The sequence below is a fragment of the Cebus imitator genome, unplaced genomic scaffold, assembly GCF_001604975.1.
Source record: "Cebus imitator isolate Cc_AM_T3 unplaced genomic scaffold, Cebus_imitator-1.0 Scaffold246, whole genome shotgun sequence".
NCBI lineage: Eukaryota > Metazoa > Chordata > Mammalia > Primates > Cebidae > Cebus > Cebus imitator.
The window spans coordinates 1,324,563-1,346,330 of NW_016107561.1; the positions used below are offsets into that span (position 1 = coordinate 1,324,563).

Here is a 21,768-nt window from a genome sequence, read left to right on the forward strand (position 1 = left end):
CATCAATATGATCTGCACATTAAAAGTGCACAAATGTGCCATACACTTGTAAACATTCATAATTAAAGAAAATACTGAATTCTTTTACTCTCGTTTTTTTTCTACATTGCATGCATCATTTGGGGAAAAAATGTACAATTCAGACTGAGTAAGAAGTTTTTCTTGTGTGTCTTTTACTTATTCATAGATGACTGATGTATTAGTTTTCTATTACTGTTGTAATGTATTTCTGTTAACACCACAAATTTATTATCTTACAATTCTGTAGGTCAGAAGTCCCACATGGGCTCAACTGGACTAAAATCAACATATCAGCTAGGTTGCTTTCCTTTCTGGAGGCTCCAGGAAAGAATCTGTTTCCTTGCTTTTCCAGCTTCTAGAGATACCCACATTCCTTAGCTATGGCCCTCTTCCCCTGTCTTCAAAACAGCAACAGTGCATCTCTCTGAACATTCTTCCACAGTCACAGCTCTTTCTGGCTTCCCTCTTCTGCTTCCCTCTTTCAATTTTAAGAACTCTCTTGATGATATGGACCCCACCCCTATGATCAATCCAAAATAACATTCCTGTCTTGTGGTCAGCCAAATGCAACCCTAACTCCACCACCCATCTTATTTTTCCCTTTGCAGTGCCTTCTAACATATTCACAGGTTCTGGTGTTTAGATTGTAGACATAATTGTGGTGGACATCTTTCTGCCTACCACATTTGGTAAATCAGGAAGCAGATTGCTTTGAATAAAAAGTATCTGAAGAGGAGAACTAGAAACAATCCAGTTAGAAATAAAACGGTTTTCTGTGAGGTAAAGTCCATAGGCTTAAAATCAAGGTCATTTCTGAGTTTTTGGTTTAACCTCATTCTTTCATTAAAAAGCGTTTCTTCTTTTCTATTTTTAAACCTTCAGTCTTTTCTTCCTTTCATTTCCCCATTTCTCCTTCCTTCCTTTTTTACATATTTTAAAATCTTATCTTTCTACCTTTTCTCACCATTTTGGTTATAAAAAACTATCACAAAGATAAATGACAAACTGGGAAACCACTTGCAACATACATATGAAAGATTATAACCTTAATATGCAAAGAGTTCTTATAAATCAATAAGAAAAAGATGAAATAAAAATGTACAAGGCTTATGATCAGCAATTTCATATAAGAAATTTAGAGATATAATAGCTGGAAAAAATGTTAAACCATATTAGTAATAAAATAAATGAATGTTGTTACCCATTAATAACCTTGTTTCATGTAGAAAAGTGCTAACATCAAAACATTAAGATGCAACCCATTGAGAAGGGTAGGAAACAAATAAACTCTCATTAACACTCACAGGAATGCAAACTCAAGTTGCTTAATGCTAGGCTTGGGCATTTATATTTCTGTCCCTGTGAATGGTAATCCCCGTAGTTACACAGTACATGACATTCAACTGCAGTGCTACAAACACAGTGAACAACTTGACCATTAGTAGCAAAAGTGTCTTGGTTTTGCACATATTTTGAAAAAGTAATTCTGCTTTTAGAAAAGTATTTTAAAAAATGAGAATGATGCCAATATTTAATTATAAAGATGTTTTTAAACAATGATTACTTATAAGCAAATAGAGAAATAATTTGCAAAAATAATCCCTAAGTTCAATAGTATGGTTTTGAGTAAACTTTGGGTCTATTAGAATTAAGTTATGGAAAAATTCATAATGACATGAAAAATATGTTCATGATTTGTGTTTAACGACAAACAGCAAGTTATAAGACCAATTTCTGGTGGTTTGCATTTTCCATTTTTTAAGATCAGAAGGATAAACGACAAAATGTAATTCATTTCCGGATTATAGGGCAGAAAATAGTTTGCATTTTCTTCTTTTTGCTTATCTGATTTTCACTATAAACCTGTCTTACTTTTGTGATAAGAAGTTTTACATATTTTTCAAAGATGATCACAAAAATTGACCTACTTACTTTTAAAATTGTAATAGGAAATAAACATGGATATTTAAAAATTTGTGATGCTTGGCCACCATATCTAGTGGATTTTCATTTATATTACTATTCCTTGTATTTGGAATTGGTCCATTACTATGTTTGCACATGACAAAACTGAAGCAGACAAAGGTTAAACAACGTGCACAAAGCCACACACTGCTGAGGTGGCTGTGACGAGGTCAGAGGCCATTTCTCAGGATAACAAACCTAGCATGTCTTCCCTTTTACCATAGTTGCTTTTGTCTCTGCTGACCTCTTTATTAGTCAGTTGCTACCTTTCTCAGAAATTCACCACTCATTTCTTCAAGTTTCTGTCTTCCAATCATTATGCTGACATGGTAAGAGGAAAGAAAATCTTAGCAGCTCATGACACCATGTGCTTCATAACTATTCTTAGAAAATTGATGACCAGGGAGGAGGTGAGAGAAGGAAGGAAAGAGAACATGTGGATATATCATATAGCTGGAGGAATTCTAGCTTTTCAGTAGCTCTAGCCCCACTAATGCAAATGGATAATATATGGCCTTTTTTTTTTTTTTTTTTCAGTCAAGTAGCTTCAAACTATTGTCCATGTTTTCAGGATTGCTGTGGGAACAAGCATTACCTAGTGGGAAGGATTTGAGCTCAGACATACCCAACTATGTGACTTTGGCCAATATACTGACATTTTTCTAGCCTTTGTTCCCTACTATCACAATAAAAGCAGATGAGGAATCCATGGCAATAGGGTGTTGTTGAAAGGTCAGTCTCTAAATCATGAATTGAATTAATCCTTCTTAAATATGGAATCTAACCTATTTTCCAATCAAGGACTTACTCTTAGGCCCAGTTGCATAATACATTGGTAAGAGTGTCGACATTTCTCAGTCAGGGCTTCACAAATTGGATATACGCATCCTACTTTATTTTACAATTTCTCAAATCTGAACTGCCATTATCCCTCTATGTTTCTTACCAAACACCAGATGTGAGCTTCCCTACTCTTGTTCATTCTTTAAAGATCACTGGAAGTGCCACATTCTTCATGAAAATTGCCCCAATCAATCTGGTCCTCATACATACTTGCCTCTGAATTCCTGGATGCTATGACTGTACCAGTGTTATATTTTATTATTTGCTAATATTGTTTGTCACTCCTCTGCATGATATGTGCCCTTCAGGACTATTACAAGAACAATATCTTAAATGTAGCACTGATAAAAGCCTTGGAAACATAGTAGGCATATAATAAATATTTGACAACTAATAGAAATATAATGACTGATAATGGATGAGATAGACATAAAATCAGTGTAAAGGGAAGATGCAGAAGACATAATGTGAGTACTTTCTCTTGTTTGCTTTTAAATAGCTCAGATTTTAAAAAGTGAAATCCAGGAAAATTTTTTGTAAATTCCTGGGTAAAAATTTAAAAGTATCGTGCCTATTGGTCAGAGAAGGTAATTCTTAATTTTCAATTATTTTTAATGTTAATTTCTGAAAACTTTGAAAATTATGTAAAAAGCAGTTCTATACCCTTGTCTGGCTGTGTCAACAATACTTGAGAGTTTCAAAGAAAAACAGACTTTTTTACCTGAAACTTTGGTTAAATATTGTCTCTGTCTTAGTGTGTTTCGTGCTGCTACAGACTACCGCAGACTAGATAATACATAATGAGCAGAAATGTATTGGCTCACAGTTTTGGAGACTGAGAAGCCCAATATCAAAGTGCTGTCATCTGGTGAGGGGTCTTCTTGCTGCATCATCACATGGTAGAAGACATCACAAAGTGGAAGGCAAAGGGCAAGAGGCTGAACTCACGCTTTTATAATGATACCAATCCCTCCTATAAGGCTAGAGCCCTCACAGCCTATCACTCTTAAAGGTCTTACCTGTTAATACTGTTATAATGGCAATTAAATTTCAACATGAGTTTTGGAGGAGATATACATTCCAACCAGAGCAGTTTTGGTCTTGGCGCATGGTAGGTTTTTATTTACATTAATACACACTTACTATATAGTTAGATTTTTTCCAGATTCTGAAAGGGCAATGGACTATTAGGAATAGTCTCTGTTCTCATAAACTTATTTTTCATTGATGAGACAACATAAAAAGGTCAAATAATAAAAATATAAAACCCAGCTAAAGTTGCCTTGCAGGAGTGTGTATAATTTAGACAGAAATAAATAGCAGAAACTCATGATTAGGAAAATAAATGAAAAATATATTCATATCAATAACATTTATTACATGTTTGGAAGACTGCAAGGAGGTCAAAATAAGTGAAATGTGGTTGAGAAGTTTCTTGATTTGTTTTGTTTAAAAAATAATAGGCATGCATTTAAGATATAAAAAATATTATCAAAATCTGAATTGGGAATTTTCTTTACCATGATTATGCAAAGCTAGACTTTCCCAGCATTATCTGTGTCTAAGAAGGTAAAATGCCTGAAACCTAAATATGTTTACATACTCAAATAAAGCAAATTAATAACATGTCTGTCAACATTTGAGAAATAAAATCTATGCATTTTAGCCAGACATTGAGATATGTTAAATGTTCAAGAAGTTCCCAAGATATAATTCTCAAAGTTGACTTACAGTTTTACTTTTTCATTCATATGCTTTTATTTTATATATAATACAAAAAGAAAATCTGTGTTTAAGACCAAAATTCATCTCCAGTAAAGTTTATAATTTATAAACTTATAATTCCTATAGATTAAGTTTACCTAGTTCTAACTAGATAAAACACTTGTTATTCATGTGTTTTTTATGTCTACTATTTTCCAAGTTCATTTTTAAGGCATTCAAACTTCTTGAAATTTTATAAGGTTTATTATTTTATGTTGTACTAGGTAGATGTCCCAAATATTAGTGGATCACATAGCTCATTATTTTACTATTTATATTAAGAACACTGGGAATATTTTAGCCTTTTCTTCTATTAATTTTTTAAACATACTTTAAAAATTATTTTCATAGACATAAATGGAATTTTTCATCTTAAGGAAAATCTTCCTCTTACAAACAGGTGTCAGGTTTGGGATGAGCACATGCATATCCTGGAATTCATTTTCCTATCTTATTACTTTTCCCAGCATTGTGTTATATTTATTATATACATGTATGTGTGTGTGTGTGTGTGTGTGTGTGTGTGTGTGTGCGTGCATGTATAAAGTTGACGTGGGTATTGTATATATGTTATATACATTTCAAAGTTGGAAACGAAATTGACAAATTTGTTTTTACAGTTAAAAAACTAAAGAGATTAGAGCTGGGTATAGTGGTTTACGTCTATAATTTCAGTGACTTGGGAGGCCGAGGCAGGAGAATTACTTGGGCCCAGAAGTGCAAGACAAGCCTGGACAACATGGTGAGACCATGTTTCTAAAGAACAAACAAACAAAATTAGCTGGGCATGGTGGAGTATGCCTGTAGTCTCAGACACCCAGGAAGTTGAGACAGGAGGATCACTTGAGCCCAGGAGTTTGAGGCTGCAGTCAGTTATGATCAGTATGATCGTGTTACTGCACTCCAGCCTCGATGACAGAGTGTGACCCTGACTCTGAAAGACAAATTTTAAAAAGATCAGTCAGTAGATTTTTCAGTCATAGGTGATTTCATTGTGAATGAAACAGTTACTATGCAGATACTGATAAGGGGTTGAAGGTATCTAAAATTAAAACATGTTTTGTGAGTTCGCAAGGTGAGTTTATCGACCAATGGTCACCAAACTAATGATAAAAAATAAAAACTATTAGCCAAAGAAGCAATGACCTTTGCTTGAGGTATATAAAGAAAATCATTTGCAAATTTGTTTTTCCTTGCTCTGTATGCTAGCCTTTAGTTCTGAACTTTTATTGGAGATATAAAACTTATGCAAAAATCATATTTTCTGAGATTATTACTCTAAATTTATGGGCAGTAATAGATAAATGATACCAGGAGTGGGGTGGTGCCGGGAAGACCTGGAGAGTAGGGGCTGGATGGCAGGTATATGCGGCTAAGAAAGGTCAAGATATAGAAATCTCGGGTATAGAGTGAATGGAGAGGGTGCAAAATTGGGCAAAGCATCAGTAGTCTAAACACTGTAAAATAACCCCAATCCAAAGGCAAAGACTGCCATGATGGCCTGAATGGTAAGAGACAGTACCAGTAGATGGCTTCTCAACCTCTGCACTATTGCCATTTGAGACTGAATAATTCTCTGTTGGAGAGTTGTGGGGGGTGTCGTACTGTGCATTGTAGAATACTTAGCAGCATCTCTGGCCTCTAATCACTAAAGGACAGTAGCCTCTTCCTTCCCTCAGTTGTGAAAAACAAAAATACCTCAGAATGTCCCTAGGAGGGCAAAATCATTCCTAGTTGAGAAGATTGGCTTTCCCTAAAGGGAGGAGCAGAGGAGGGTTTAACCATGATGTCTCAAGCTTCAAATATCAGGATTCTTTAATATTGTTATAAACTGTATGTTCTTTATTGCTATTATGAGGAAAACTAATATCCCCCCTTTCTCTATTAACTAAGACTCTAGTTAAAAAATAAATAAATAAAACTGACTTCCATATTCCAGATCAGGAATTGTCTTTTCTTTTTTTCATTTTTTTACATCCAGTGAAAACTACACACAATAAATTCTGCACATTGAAAAAATACAAGCCTTTTTATGTAAAGAACAAAGAGATTTCCGAGTTGAATCACACAACTATTATTTGCTGTAGGCCATGTAATCGTGCGCTGGAACTATAAATTATTTGCAACCAAAGTGTATGATAATTCCATAAAGCTGCCACACTCTACTTTCAAATAATACATCTGGATGGAAAAAGTCAAATGTGCTTTACCCCACAGCAAGATATAAAACTGTTGAAAAAAAAAATTCATTGCTGGTTTCCCTGGAGTTTCTTAATGCATTTCTAAAATGGGCAGTGTTGTGGGCTGAACTGTATCTTGCGAATTTTTTTTTTTTAACCTTTCTTATTTTGCTAAATAGTAGTTATATCTCAACTCTCAAATCGTTTTTGTTTTTTTTTTTAATATATATTTTATTGCACTTCAGGTTTCGGGGTACATGTGAAGAACATGCAAGATTGTTGCATAGGTACATACATGACAATATGGTTTGCTGCCTTCCTCCCAATCACCTATATCTGGCATTTCTCCCCATGTTATTCCTTCCCTACTTCCCACACCCCACTGTCCCTCCCCTAGTTACCCCCTACAGACCCCAGTGTGTGATGCTCCCCTCCCTGTGAATTTTTATGTTGAAGGTCTAACCCCCACATCTTAGAATATGACTGTATTTGGAGATAGGACCTTTAAGAGCTAATTAAATTAAAATGAGGTAATTAGAGTAGGTCCTAATCCCATTTGACTGGTATGCTTATACGAAGAGAAAGATACAGCGCAAATGACTCAGCGGGAAAGTCATTTTAATGTACAGGGAGAAGACAGACATCTACAAGCCAAGGAGTGAGGCCTCAGAAGAGGCCCCACTTGGTCTTGGACTTCCAGTGTCCAGAATAATCAGAAAATAAATTTTTGTGGTTTAAGCCACCCGCTCTGTGGTACTTTGTTTTTGGAGCCCTGGTACCCTAATAGAAGCAATTTTCCATCTGCTCCTGTAGATGTGCTATAAAGGCCATTGGGCTTCTCCTTCACCACTTACCTGCTCATCTGCAGATCATAGCGCCACAATACCTCTATGATGTGAATGGAATTCAATTTTGAGATGAATAGTAAAAGCACTAATTTGACTCCTATTAGAAAAATTCTCCATGAAGATGTTTCTAGGTGTTAAAAGAAAGAGAAGTGTGGCATCTCGGAAAAATGATGGGCACCCGTTGAAATGGGACTTTCCCAATACTCCAAATGCAGCCTGGAAATTGATCTCATCTTTCTATGAAGATGTTCTGAGAAAACAAACCTGTTGCCACTTGGGCAATGGCAGATGCTGTTCTCAATTTTAAAATACAGCTCTGTTGCTTTCTAGCTGAATGCCTCGTTTTTCATCCCCGAAACAGAAGGTATCATAAATTTGTTTAATATAGTTGCTGCCTTGGCATCCACTTTTTTTTTCCTTTTGGCCTTAAAATCTCTACAATATTGATTGATTGATTAATATTTTTTAGAGATGGGGTCTCGCTCTGTCATCCAGGCTAGAGTTCAGTGGTGCAATCATAGCCAACTCCAGCCTCAAACTCCCAGACCCAAGTGGTCCTTCCATCTCAGCCTTCTGAGTAGGTGGGACTATAGAAATGTACCCCTAAGCCCAGCTAATTTTTAACTTTTTTTTTTTTTTGGTAGAGACAAGTTCTTACTATGTTGTCTAGGCTAGCCTCAAATTCCTGGATTCAAGCAATCCTCCTTTTACAGGTATGAGCCACTGTACCTGGCTAGCATCCATATTTAGGCCTAAGGTAAGTTGCTTGAAACCCAGTTGTATCCTGCTACCTTTGACTTACTTAAACTTCCCTCCCTGTGTGATTGTCTGTGATATGCTCCACTTGTTCCTCATCCAGCTGACCCCAAACCCAATATGCTCCATAACTGTTGATCATGATAAAAATCTAGTAGTGTCAGAATCATTGAAGTAAGTTCCTGCTTCCTGTTTTCTTTAGTCGATCCACAACCCCCATGGGAAAGCCTAAGGGGTGGTGCATACGGACCTAATAAAGACAGCCCCCAGGTGCTCACTCTCTCTTGCTGGCTGGACTCCCTGCCGCCTCCAGGCTTCCTGTTGGCATCCCTCATCTGTCTGGGACCTGTGAGTAATACATGTCTTCTGTTTGACGCATTTTAGTTTCACTTCCTCACTGTCTCCCCTGACACACATATCTGAACACAACTTTTCCCCAAACCCTTTCAGAGCCCTCCTGGATAGTGGCTATCCTGGCTTACGGCCATTCTCAAGAGAGAGAAACCTCAAGACCAAATTAGGAAAAAACCCTAGCAATGGAACCACAGCACAGGGTGAATACAGTACCTCCTTTCTTAGAGTTATCATGAAGATTAATGATTTACCCATGTAAAGAAATGAATGCTGTGGCTGGCTGATGAAAGCAAATAAAAAGTGTTTGAATTATGATTAACCATTATGTTATTATTTAATATATTAATTATGATTATTAACTATGAACATTATTATTGAACTGTAATAGTAATTTTCATTGAACTCTTATTATTGAACTACAGTAGTTATGCCTGTGTCATACCTTTAGTATGATCTCTTTCAGTCTTTTATTGTTTTATCATGCATTGTGCCTCAGAGTCGTGATTAAAAAATTTACAGACATGGGATTAAAGTACTCTAAAACACAGATATTTTGTTTAATTATAAAAGTGATTTTTTTCTGATTATCATTATTGCATTGGGAAAGATTATGAACACTTGCCACAGATATTTTCAGTAATAATTCAGTCTAAGGAAATACATGACAAGTAAGAAATATATTTGAATTTAAAGATGGCATAGTTATGAATTAAACAAAAGTTCAGATTATTGACAGATAAGGTATATTATCTATATTAGTAGTCACATTCCATTAGACATCACCTTTATTGCATATTATATATTTAGAATTTTCAAATACCTAGTGTTTCAACATGCAGAAACACTCTAGCATTTTTGAGGATTTTGACATTTCATTTTAAATGTACGTACTATTGTAAATATGGATTGAAAATAATTTCATGAGCACTGTGTACTTCAAAGCATTGATGTGTGATTGAAGATGATTTTATTACTTCACATGCTCATGTACTGCAATGCATTAAAAAATATATTTAAAGTAGCAATTTTTCAAACAATAATTTGCATAATTAATATATTTAACACTCCTAAAACTATCTCATTTTTTAAAAATTTTGCAGTATGCTTTTTGATTCTGCATCATTGGAAATATCTGCTGATAGATTAGTTTCAATATCAATAGATCATAATTATGTAATTATTTTTTATCTTATATTAGTGTGGCTTCCTGCAGACTTTATTTTAGAAGACACGCAAATGAATATGATGTCATTATTTCCAAACATTTCAAAGAGTCTAAAATTTATAAAATCTTACAAATTATGATTTGATACTGACAGGATATGAGAATATTTGCTTCATACATCATAGCAAGTCACATTTTAGAGATATACTGTAGTTAAAGCCCTAAATTAAATGCACTTAGCCGATTCACCTTTAAATTATAAAATTAGGGAGAAGTACTTCAAGTTACTTAGAAGAACTTAGCCCACTTAGGGCATAAGCAGAGAGTTGACCATCTCTGTTGGTTTTCTGCAGCTGTTCTGGACAGCTACCCACATCCCGCTCTGATCTGTAGGCAAGGCACTGTCTTTGTTGTTTTGCTCTGATAGACTGCTTAAGAGGATGAATGTACCTTTACTCGCTCCTTCCCACCTGCCAGAGTCACCTGTTGTATGACAAACCACTTCAGATGGGGATGAAAACCTCAAAAGAAAACTCTAAAAAGCAAGTACCAACAATGCTCACAGTAGCTTGAAATTTCCTGGAAGCAATTCTTGCCATGGCTAAGGAAAGCACTTTGGACACTGTGACTTTAATGGCACCATAAAAATAACTAGGCATTAAACAAGCCTCAGCCTTAATAGGCTGCAAGAGGAAGAGTGAAGGAAAATATTCAAATTACTCAAATCTAACTAATGGCACATTCAGTCGATGTAAATACATTACTCAAGGTTCTCTGATAACCCTGAGGTTTCTCCTATATTCTAAAAAGAAGTGTGAATGACTACTGTTTTCAGACTGTCCTGGAACTGCTTCTACAGTCGTTAAAATTTGGAGTTAGAAACTGGGGAAGGAATAGGGATGGAATGCTGGAGCAGTTTGAATTCTGACTATGAATATCAATGGGCTTCCAATTTCCAACAGTGTTATTTAACATGGTAGATGTAGGCATGGGGCCCAGCAAACTTACAAGTTAGAGAAGGAATGGCAGATCATGCAATTTAGGGCCAGGGGAAGTGTCTTTAGAAATCATTTATTAATAATTAGCCCCTCAGTTTTGGTGTGAAGCACTGAGACCCAAGAGATGAACTGACTTCCCTAAGACAACACAGTGACCTCTTGGGGCAGAGAGTCCGAGAGCGTAAATTTTCTGTCTCCTTGTTCAGTTCTTAGAAACTATAATACAAGTTGGCAGGGGTGACAGCGTGTGACTGTCCCAAAGATGAAAAACAATAGGAACAGAAATGATGCCTACACTTCTTCAATCCTCAGCTTGAAAGGAAACAAGAAGTTGCTTTACTCACCTACAGAGAAAAACTCATTCATTTTCTTTTTGTAGATTTTGAAGTCAACTTCTAAGAAGACACAGAAAATGATCCGATCCACCTAGAGGCAAAAGATAAACAAAGTGAAAGAAAATATAGCAGCTGTCCTCCCAGAACATGGTCTTAGAACAAAAACAAATGGAAAATGCTCATACAGATTTCTGGTGCTATACTGCTAGCTACATCATAGGATTGAGGGAATTCAGTTCAAGGATGTGTATAAGAATGTGTATATGTGAGTGTGTGTGTTTGTGTGTGTGTGTGTGTGTGTGTGTGTGTGTACTCTGTATGTAAATAAATCTATGGGTTCTTTGGTGAAAAGATGCTATATAAATCAACTAAGAAATAATAAATGACAATAAGCCACTTTGCAGCAAGCTATAAATAAGATCTGAGATTCCGGCTGGATAGCTAGACTTTATGTCCTATAAAACAGCCACATGAGAGGTATACAGCAGAATGACAATAAACTATGTCGGTAAACAGAGAGCTCTTTGTCCTATTCTTGCTAGACAAATATATTTATCAAACCTGTTAGTATTTGAACAAGGCCTAAAAAGCTTCCATGTGGTTTAATTTGCATAAAGCCACTTGCTGGTAGTTTAACTCACTTGGAAATGCAACAGAAATAAAATGTAACTAGTTGACAGTGACACAAGGTCACTATAACATTTAATTTTGTAGATATTATTGAATAAGTAAATACCATCTAAAAAGTAAAATGTGTGCATAGTTGCTTTTTGTTTTGAGGGAACTTCTGTATGTAAGGAGTGTCTCTGAAACATTCAGAGTAATATAGTACATGGAGGAGAGACAGAGTATACATAATAGCTCACATATATCTGATGAAATCAGTGACTCAATTTTGTTTCCTGGAAATAAATACCCCTTTAGTTATTTTGTTTTAACAACGTTTTAAAAAGTTGAAACTCACTAACTGGCAGTTGGCGTAGAGCATCAAGTGAGGTGTTTCTCATGGCAGTAGGGAATGGAACTGGGTATGGAAGTGGAAGGACAAGAAGGAACCCGAACGGAAGCCACCCACCTAACCTCCCTGCTCTCCCAACCAGTGTGATACAGATCTCACTAGTAAGACAGTTCCCAGTAGAAAAGGAGATCTAGAGGAGCAAGAAGTGGGAACTGGGTTACAAGGAATCACCAGTTTTCTGATGGTAGCCCAGAGATTTGGCTCCTTAATCTCTGCACAAGCCTAGACCTCACTTAGGGTAGACTACCTCCTGGAAAATCACTGGGCTTCTATCCTGCAATCATCAAAGACTACGCAGCTCCTGTAACTGCCCTTATAGGCTGGATTATACGCTCCACGTACTATATTATCCTGAAGAGTAGATGGAACAACTAGGGTACGAATAACCACATTTCTTTTTTCTTCCTGGTGTCCAGTCCTGTCTGCCTATCATTAGCATTTTCAATAAATGCAAAACCTGTCATTGTCAACTCATTCTCAGGTGAACTATAAATTTAGTTGAACAAATGATAAACTGTGCAACAGTGAATGCTCATCTCCACTCTCCAGGTGGCATGTTCACCCATGGCTAAAGCACAAAATCAAAATGTGGAGTGATAGAAACAAGCTGCAAAAGGACACAGACTCTTATCCCATTTCTCACACTTTTAAAATATAAAGATACAACAGTATAGGGATCTCTTCTTAAGTACTGTTAAAATAATTAATTGAGAGGCCATTAGACTGAGGTGGCTTAAGCATCCAGGATTCCTACATAAACCAAAGTGTAAACAGTAAAAGGAAATTTAAGCTTAGCCAGTCAAACACTGCCAACTAAGGGACTTCTCACTGGAATGATACAAATAAGGCTATTTCTCCACTTTAACTGATGATATAGTCTCTTTGACTTGTTTTCATGTCAACTCAACAAAAGCCCTTCATGACCCTTCAGTGGGGCCCAGAATCATCTGCAATTTGGAGATGCCCAATTCACGAGTCATCGTCTGGTCAAAAAAATTCCAAAGCTTTAAAGTGCCTCAGTTGACCTTTTAACCGCACTAATATATGGAAATATACAAAGGAATATCACACATAATGTTTTGAGAATGATGATTTCTGGGGAGGGTACAGCGGTAAAGGAAGAGGTAAGTAGTGAGCTGACTGAATAGTTAATACTTTATTCATTTAGAAAGAAAAGGGATTTGAGAATAACATAGCCAATGGCTAATGCGTGCTAACTATGGGGATAGATATAAAGCTCTCATATTATTATATTTTCTATACTTTTCTGTATATTTGAAATAATTCATAATTAAAAGTCCTAAAATTAAAAATAAGACTGTACAGCCTCATTATCCTCCCTTAGATGTAAAGGACTCTTAATCCACATTGAACGATTTGGAATTTCCAAAGATTGTAATTATTCTCCCTTCTGTATCTATGATTGTTGACTTGTTTCTCTCCAGGCTTTACATGATCAGAATCTGCCTAAAGTCAACTAACTGATCAAAAATCCAAATAAGAATATTTGGCTTAATGCAGACCTGAGAGGACCAGGCTGAACAGTGTCATTCCTACACACTTCCCCCATACTTAAAATCATTTAGTATAAATTGTGAAATTTGTTTAACACTCATGTTTCTTGTGTGTTTAAGTATGTGTATAAATATGTGCATGAGTGTATATGTATGTGTGTGTGTGTGTGTCTGGGGGGGTTAATGGTAATGTTATTCTCTGCTAAGTGTGCTATTTTCTTTTCTTTTTCTTTTTTTTTTTTTTTTGGACATTGTCTCTCTTTTTCTTTCTTTTTGTTTTTTTTTGGTGCAATCTCAACTCACTGCAACCTTCGCCTCCCAGATTCAAGCAATTCTCCTGCCTCAGCCTCCCGAGCAGCTGGGACCATAAGAGCATGCTACCGCACCTGGGTAATTTGTGGTATTTTTAGTAGAGATGGGATTTCACCATGTTAGCCAGGATAGTCTTGATCTCCTGAACTTGTGATCCACCCATCTCAGCAATGCAGACCACATACAGATATTTCAAATATTGGAAGGAACTATGACCTGCCTTTTAGCATATTAGGCTGTGTTACCATGGAAATGATTTGGGTCCAAAACTCAGCAGCCTGATTTATTTTCCCAGAAAAAAAAAAAAAAAAGATGGTGACAGTGAAACACTTTAATTTTAAATTAACTGAGTGGCCCAATTCCCTGCCCTTACCCTTAGGCATAACACGGAAAATACCTTGGAAGCAAGCTGAATCCAAGAATTAGTCTTATTCACTAAGTACTTATTATGTATGTATATGTGTATGTATTTAAGTATACACAAATATATTCTCTGGGGTTATTGTTGAACAAGAGCTAATTTAGTTGACAAGCTCAGTGTTTATGAACGCACCAGGGATACTGATTATGGCTTGTGGCAGATGGTGTATTCCAAGATGGCATGCAATGTGCTCTCCATCCCACAGCTCTTCTTACAATGTAACAACGATATTCTTCTCATTGGGAAATGGGATCTACAGTTATTTCTTAAGCAACACAGGTTTGAGCTGCACAGGTCTACTTAGACGTGCATTTTTTTCAATAAAAGTTAAGCAGAGAGAGCCAGCCTCTTCTGCTCCCTCCACTTCTGCTACCCCTGAGAAAGTATACCTACACCCTCTTCCTCCTCCTCGTCTACTCAATGTGAAGACAATACAGATAAAGACCTTTTTGATGATACACTTCCATCTCACGAACAGTAAATAATATTTTCTCTTCCTTATGATTTTCTTAATAACATTTTCTTTCTCTAGGTTACTTTATTGTAAGAATACAGCATATAATACACATACAAATGTGTCAATCAATCTTTTATGTTATCTGTAAGGCTTCTAATCAACAGTAGGCTATTAGTAGTTAAGTACCCGGGGAGTCAAAAGTTATACATGGATATCTGACTGCACTGGAGGTAGCCGCCAGTTACCCTCACATTGTTCAAGGGTCAACTGTACTTCCACCTCTTGAATCTGAGAGGCCTATGACTATGGTGGAAATGATGCTATATAACTTCGTAATCTGTGTTATAAAAGGTGATACAGTTTCTGTCTGGTCTTCTTGGGAGGCTAACTCTTGTGCCCAACCACCACGTCATGAGGAAGCAGAGAGACTGTATGGATAATCCATGTGCAGCTGTTAGGCCAACCACCCTCACTGAAAGCAGTCAGACTTTAGATTATTTCAACTCCAGACCTTTGAGCCATCCCAGCTAATGTCACATCAAGCAGAGATAGGTCAGTCCAGCTAAACACTGATTTCAAATTCATGAGCTAAATATCAAAATACATAACTAGAAATCTAATATTCTTCCAGCTTCTCCTTGTAACTGTTTTTTCCAGAGTCTCTTGTTTTTCCAGCTATGTAGTACTTCCCTCCCTCCTACTGAAAAGCCCAGACTGAATAAATCAAAAAGAAGTCACAGTGGGGTAAAGAGAAAGTCTAATTGTTACATGGCTAAGAGATTGGAAATCTGACTTGTGCAAGGGAAAAAGGGCCCAGGTGACCCCTACTGGCCCCAGATAAATTTCATGAGGACCTATAAGAATGCCTCACTATTGGGGCCCAGCAGCATGATTTATTTTTTTTAACATTAGACAGTAAAATAATTTTGTGAAATAGTGGTCCTTGAGAGACTGTATTCGTTCATTTATTCATCAGATCTTAAGTGATCATTTTCACTTTGTTGGGCCTAGCCTATGTGCCATTCACTTATAGAAAACGAGTCCAAAAATTGAGTGATTTTTTTTCCCCAAGGCCCAATCAATTAAGGCAAAAACTCAGGTGTCTTCATTTTTTGAATTTATTTTTATTTTTTAAAAATAAATTAGAGATGGAATCTTGCTATGTTGCTCAGGATGGACTGAAATTTCTAGGCTCAAGCGACCCTCTTGAGTGGCTTGGATTATAGGAAGATAGTGTATGAACCTCACATCCAGAGTTTGTTTGTTTGCTTCTGTGATATTATTACCTAGAAAGACACACAGAATTGAGTTTTTAGGCCTGTCACTAGCTCTGTGACATTGGACAAGCCATTGTCTCTCCTCACTCGAGTATGTACATCTTTCTAGAGAAAAGACTGAATTATCTCATCTCTATGGTTTTTTTTTTCTATGCCTCTCTTACAGTCTATGTCTGTGACAGTTTTGTACTATGTCAAAAGTGAGTTAAGCTGAAGTTCCATTTCTCTGAATGGTTCTGGGTTAGGGATGGCCACAGAGAAATTTCCATGAGCTCTGTAGGGCAGAAGTGCAGTCAGAGCCTTTGTGCTAGGAAGGTGGGTACAGGGCTCCGGGCAGGTCATGCTTATCACGTGGGGGTGGAGTAGCAGCTGGACCCACAGCTTCTCCAGTTCTTGATGGTTCTCCTGCCACATGTTCTTTGAGCTGGGCTAGGCACACGTGAAGTTCTGCAGCAAGAGCACTGGCTCCTTCAGCAGGGCATCACAGCTTTGGGGTTCCAATCAGTGAGAGACAGATACACAGGCCTGTGTACCTCTGTGGATTCCAGTTTTCCTTTGTGATTTTCATTTGTCCTTGCATCCGACTTTCCTGTTGACTACTTCCTCTTTATCATCTGCCCCGCTGACATACTTCTGGTCCCGTTCAGATGCAGAGGCAAGGGACTTCCATAAACTTCTTTACCAGCTCGATTTCATGGGCCCTCATTAGGAGCTTTTCTATTCAGTCAATCATCCTCCTGTGGGATGTTAATTTCCCAGTTTCTCTCACAATTGAATAAGATCTAATCCCTGCAATAAATCTATTACCCCATATCATTCGCAGGATTCTGCTTCTCTGACTTAACTCCAACTGATGTAATCTTCAATATCATTTTAGTGAATATTATGTAGAGAAGTGCAATGAAATACAAAGAATAACAATGTTCTTTATTAGAGGTGTGCAACCTGTCAAAGCTACTCAAATTCCAATTACTTCTTTTTCAATGAACTTTGGTTGGTCCTGGCCCATCTTCTTGGTTAACTTCCTAAAGTTTCCATCCCCTCTTGTAATTAAAGCAACTTTGTATATTTAAAATGACTTATTCTTTTTATGAACAAGTTTTCAATAAATTCAGATGACTCCCTAGTCTAAAATGTAATAGAAAATAATACAAAAAGCAACATTAATATTTTTCAGAACTAACAACTTGACAGTTCTCTTTATGTCTTAAATTGGAAATTCATGAAAGAATCAGATGGTGCTCATCGGATACCAGGTCATGGTATAAGTCCTGACACATAATAGGAGCTCTGCAAATTTCTTAAAATGTAGGTATGTGGCAGATAGTTTTCAAGGTATTTAGTTCTAGAACCAAAAAAAAAATAAAATAAAATACTTGGGAGAACTTTCCTTTATGTTTCCCAGAAAAGCTGAGAACAGAAATGCAGAGAAAACTGGATGGTTTTGCAAAGCACTATATAAAAAAGAAAAAGAAAAGCACTCTATAAAGGGCATGAGGCATTTATGGTCACCAATTGTCATCTTATCCAATGATACTACATTGAATACAATGGCTCTTCAGCCCAGTTTTCATGCAGATGTGTTCATATAGACTGCTTAATAGTTTCACAGTAGCAGCAATGATGCCCTCTAAACTAGGATGTGTTAAAAACTAATAGCTTTTTCTAAAATGAAAAGACAGCGTCGAGTATTGGCAAAGATATAAACTGAGAGGAACTTTCACAGGCTGCTTTTGAGAATAAAAATTGGTAAACCTCTGGAAAATTATTTGGCAATACATACTAAATTAGCTGAATCTGTACATGTCTTATGACCTAGCAATTTCACTCCTACATAGATACCTAGTAGAACCTAGTAAGATGTTCACCAAAAGACACACATCAGACTGTTCACGGCAGCACTATTTGCAATATCTCCAAATTGGAAGCTACTTAAATGTCCATGAATGATAGAATAGATAAATTATGATATACTCATATAATGGAATATTAAAATCCAATGAGAACAAAAAGTTTATAACTATGCAAAATAATATAGGCAAATCTCACAAGCATAATGTTATAGAATAGGACCAAGGGAAAAAAGAGGATACACTGGATGATTCCATTTTTATAACATTCAAAAACATTCTAGAAATAGGCAAAAGCATCGATGGAGTTAGAAGTTAATGGAGCGATTACCGTGGGGTGGAGGGTTGGTGCAAGGAGGCCTAGGGAAACACCTGAGATCCTGGTTTTCTGATCTGGATGCTGGCTCCCTGGATGTGTTCAGTTTGTGAAAATTCATCAAGCTGTGCACTCAGGATCTGTGTTCTCTTCTGTATGTTATACTTCAATGAGAATTTTGTAAAGGTTGAAAGTCTTATGTTACAGTTGTCTTGGTCAACAATTAAAAATCTATTTTCGTTGACTTCAGGGTCAAAATAAGACCTTTACAAGCTGACCTCCTAAAGGTAATCTCTATATTTTCACTGAAGCCAACTGTAGCTCACCCATCAAGGTATAAAGGAGAAAAGATGCATGTCTTTCACCAAGATATCTATTAATCCACAGTTGGGGGTTTCCCACCCCATAAATGTGATGACATATGTTCCATTAATCTTTTCCAGCATCATATCCACTGCTCCTGAAGGGGGTGACACAGTGAAGCACATCTGGAGTTTCGGCAGCCAACCTCCATTTTTCACAGCCACTAGTCATAGGGCAGCTGACACAGCCTAGATTATCCTGTGTTCAGTGATACGGGGAGAATGAATGGATTCTGATGAATGTAATTTGCTTCCCCCACAACCAGCATTTAGAGAAGTGGTGTGATGCAAATACTGCTTTAAGTAAGGACTGATGGAGGGCTATCCTGGGTAAATATAGCCTGATGGACGGCTGGGCTAAAGTCCCAGCCTTCATGAAAGAGAAATCAACAGTCTCACCAGTGCAGGGTTGGATATGGGATGGTTTCATAAAATAGTGGCTGCTGCTAATAAGTGAATTAAATTTCAGGGCTTAAGTATCAAATTTATACAAAGACAGGTTTTGAGAGAGTTAAGTGACCAAGTTAAGTGAAGTTTCCTGAGTTCTCAGAGTAACTCAAGGATAAACAGAGCAACAAAGAGAAGCAGTCACTACAGATAAACTAAGAAGAAGAAACTGGGGTGCCTGGGTCCTAGTCCCTCCTCTCCCACCAAGTGAAGCAAGAGAGAGCAATCTGCTCTTCTTCCAGCATGTCAGCTTTCTGTCGCTACATGACAGATCACCACAGATGTAATGGCTTAAAGCAACAACACTTTATTATCTCACAGTTTCACAGTCGGCTGAAAGTCCAGGTTCAACCTAGCTGGATCCTCTGCTTTGAGTCTCAAAAACTGCAATCGAAATGTCAGTTGCACTGCAGTCCTCACCTCAGGCTTGGAATCCTCTTCCAAGCCCATTCAAGCTTTTGGCAGAATTTGATCCCTTGCAGTTGCAGGACTGAGCTCACCATTTTCTCCCTAGGTATTGACCAGGTATGGCTTTTATCTTCTAGAGGCCACCTACTCTTCTTTGCCATGTGGCCCCAAAAGCAGTTCAGGACATGAGCACTCTTTTTCTTCCAGGCCAGCAAGAGTGTGCCTCTGTGACTGTCTCCCCCTCCCACCTCTGTACTCCTTCCAAGAGCCCACATAATTGGGTCAAGTCCACCTGTTTGTAATTAGCCAGTCGGATTCAATATCTTCACTCCCTCTGTGAAAATCTCCTTTCCTAATCAACAGAGTGACAATCCCATCATATGTGAAGATTCCACGCACTCTGAAAGGGGAAAACTGAACAGGTGTGCATACCTAGGCGCAATCATGCTGGCATTTTGGAGGCTGTTTTGAACTGCAGCCTCCCACACCCAGGTGCCTCCATGTAACCAGCTGCCTGTGTTCCTACTTGACTTTGACATTTACCTGTGACTTTGAACAAGTTACTTAACTTTTGTAATCCTCATTCTGCTCACCTCTAAAGTGGAGACATTGACCTGTGAAGCCTAGTGCCTTAAAACACAGCTATTAATTAGCTCACAGTTTTGTAAGTCTAAAGTCTGACATGGCATGACTGGGTTCTGTCTATTCAGAATGTTACAAGCAAAAATCAAGATGTGAGCTGAATGGAGCCCTTGTCTGGAGGCTCAGGAGAGAAATCCACAAAAAACTTCTTTTTGTTCGTGGTAGATTTCAGTTCCTTGCCGTTGCAGGATAAGGATCTTCATTTCCTTGCTGGTTGACAGTTGGAGATCACTCTCAGCCTCTAGAGGCCTCCTGCATTCCCTGTCATGTTTCTGCCTCCTTAGGTCCACCTGGATAATCTTTAAGATTTGAGACCTTAGTTGCATCTTCAAAATCCCTTTGCAGCATTATGGTTTGGAAAGTTGGAGGTCTGTGTACACTATGAGTTACGAATCTGGAAGATCATCTTAGAATCCTGCCTGCCACAGTTGATTATAGTGACCACACAGAAATTCTACATGAAGTCCTCAGTAAAGAGCCTGATGTAGAGTAGATGCTCCCTAAATATCACTTGCTTGTTTACATAGTTATTACTCATAAGGTACCTAAAGAACCTACCCTGGTGCTGGCATGGAGATAGATATAATCAGTGTTCACTTGGTGAGTCTCTAATTTCTATCCTGACCTTGTAAGCCAGGTCAAGATGAGGTACAGCCAAATGAGAACATCAGGGGCACCTTTTTATCTGTTATGGTGAAAATCATTTTATTATGACCATTACTATTATTATTTTAGAGACAGAGTCTCATGCTGTCCTTCCAGCTGGAATGCAGCGGTGCAATCACATCTCACTGGAGCCCTCAACTCCTAAGTTCAAGGAATCCTCCCTCCTCAACCTCCTGAGTAGCCGGGACTACAAGTGTGTGCCACCATGCCTGCCTAATTTTTAAAAATTATTTATAGAAACAGAGTCTTGCTATGTTTCCCAGGCTGGTTATGAGAAATTCTATTTTAAAAGAAACATTCATGAAAATAGCCCATCCATACTGTATATAAGCAGCTCTGTTTTTGGCTGGACATATCAGCCAATGAGATAAAGGGAAAACAAGTAAGCTGATCGTGGAGATGCTATAATGGAAAAAGATGTCGCAAGATCCCCTAGGAGTCCCTATTCTGAGATTTTAATATTCTTATCAGGCGTCACCGAATATCATTGTTCTGCTTCTTGAAGGTATTAGGTATGCTCACACTCGTGCACAACACCACAGAAGCTGGTACTTCAATCTCCAAATTACAGAATGAAAAGGTTTTCTCCCCATGTTCCCAGAGATGTTTGGGTGAGTTGGAAAACATTTATAATCCATAAACTTTCAAAGGGCACTTTTGCATTTTAAAGTTGCTTCTACATGCATAAAAAGGATCCTTTATTTTGGGGGGCTTTTTGGAAAGCCAGTACATCTGTCATTACTCTGGCAGCACAATTCAGAGTCTTCCTGTTTTGTTTCGATAAATTGTGCTTTTTGACTTTTTTTCAACTCTGTAAGAAAAATGGCCATGCATTTGAGGAGCCAAGAG

The 21,768-nt window shown here is 37.4% G+C and overlaps 1 protein-coding gene across 1 annotated transcript in view; it reads right to left on the reverse strand.

Moving 5' to 3' along the window:
- MACROD2 (mono-ADP ribosylhydrolase 2) overlaps positions 1 to 21,768 on the reverse strand; it is a 1,539,224-nt gene that overhangs the window by 203,590 nt on the left and 1,313,866 nt on the right. The window contains exon 6 of the mRNA XM_017498618.2: positions 11,239 to 11,320. Within this exon, the coding sequence (XP_017354107.2) occupies positions 11,239 to 11,260 (22 nt within the window). The 5' untranslated portion in view covers positions 11,261 to 11,320. The remainder of the gene's footprint in view (positions 1 to 11,238; positions 11,321 to 21,768) is intronic.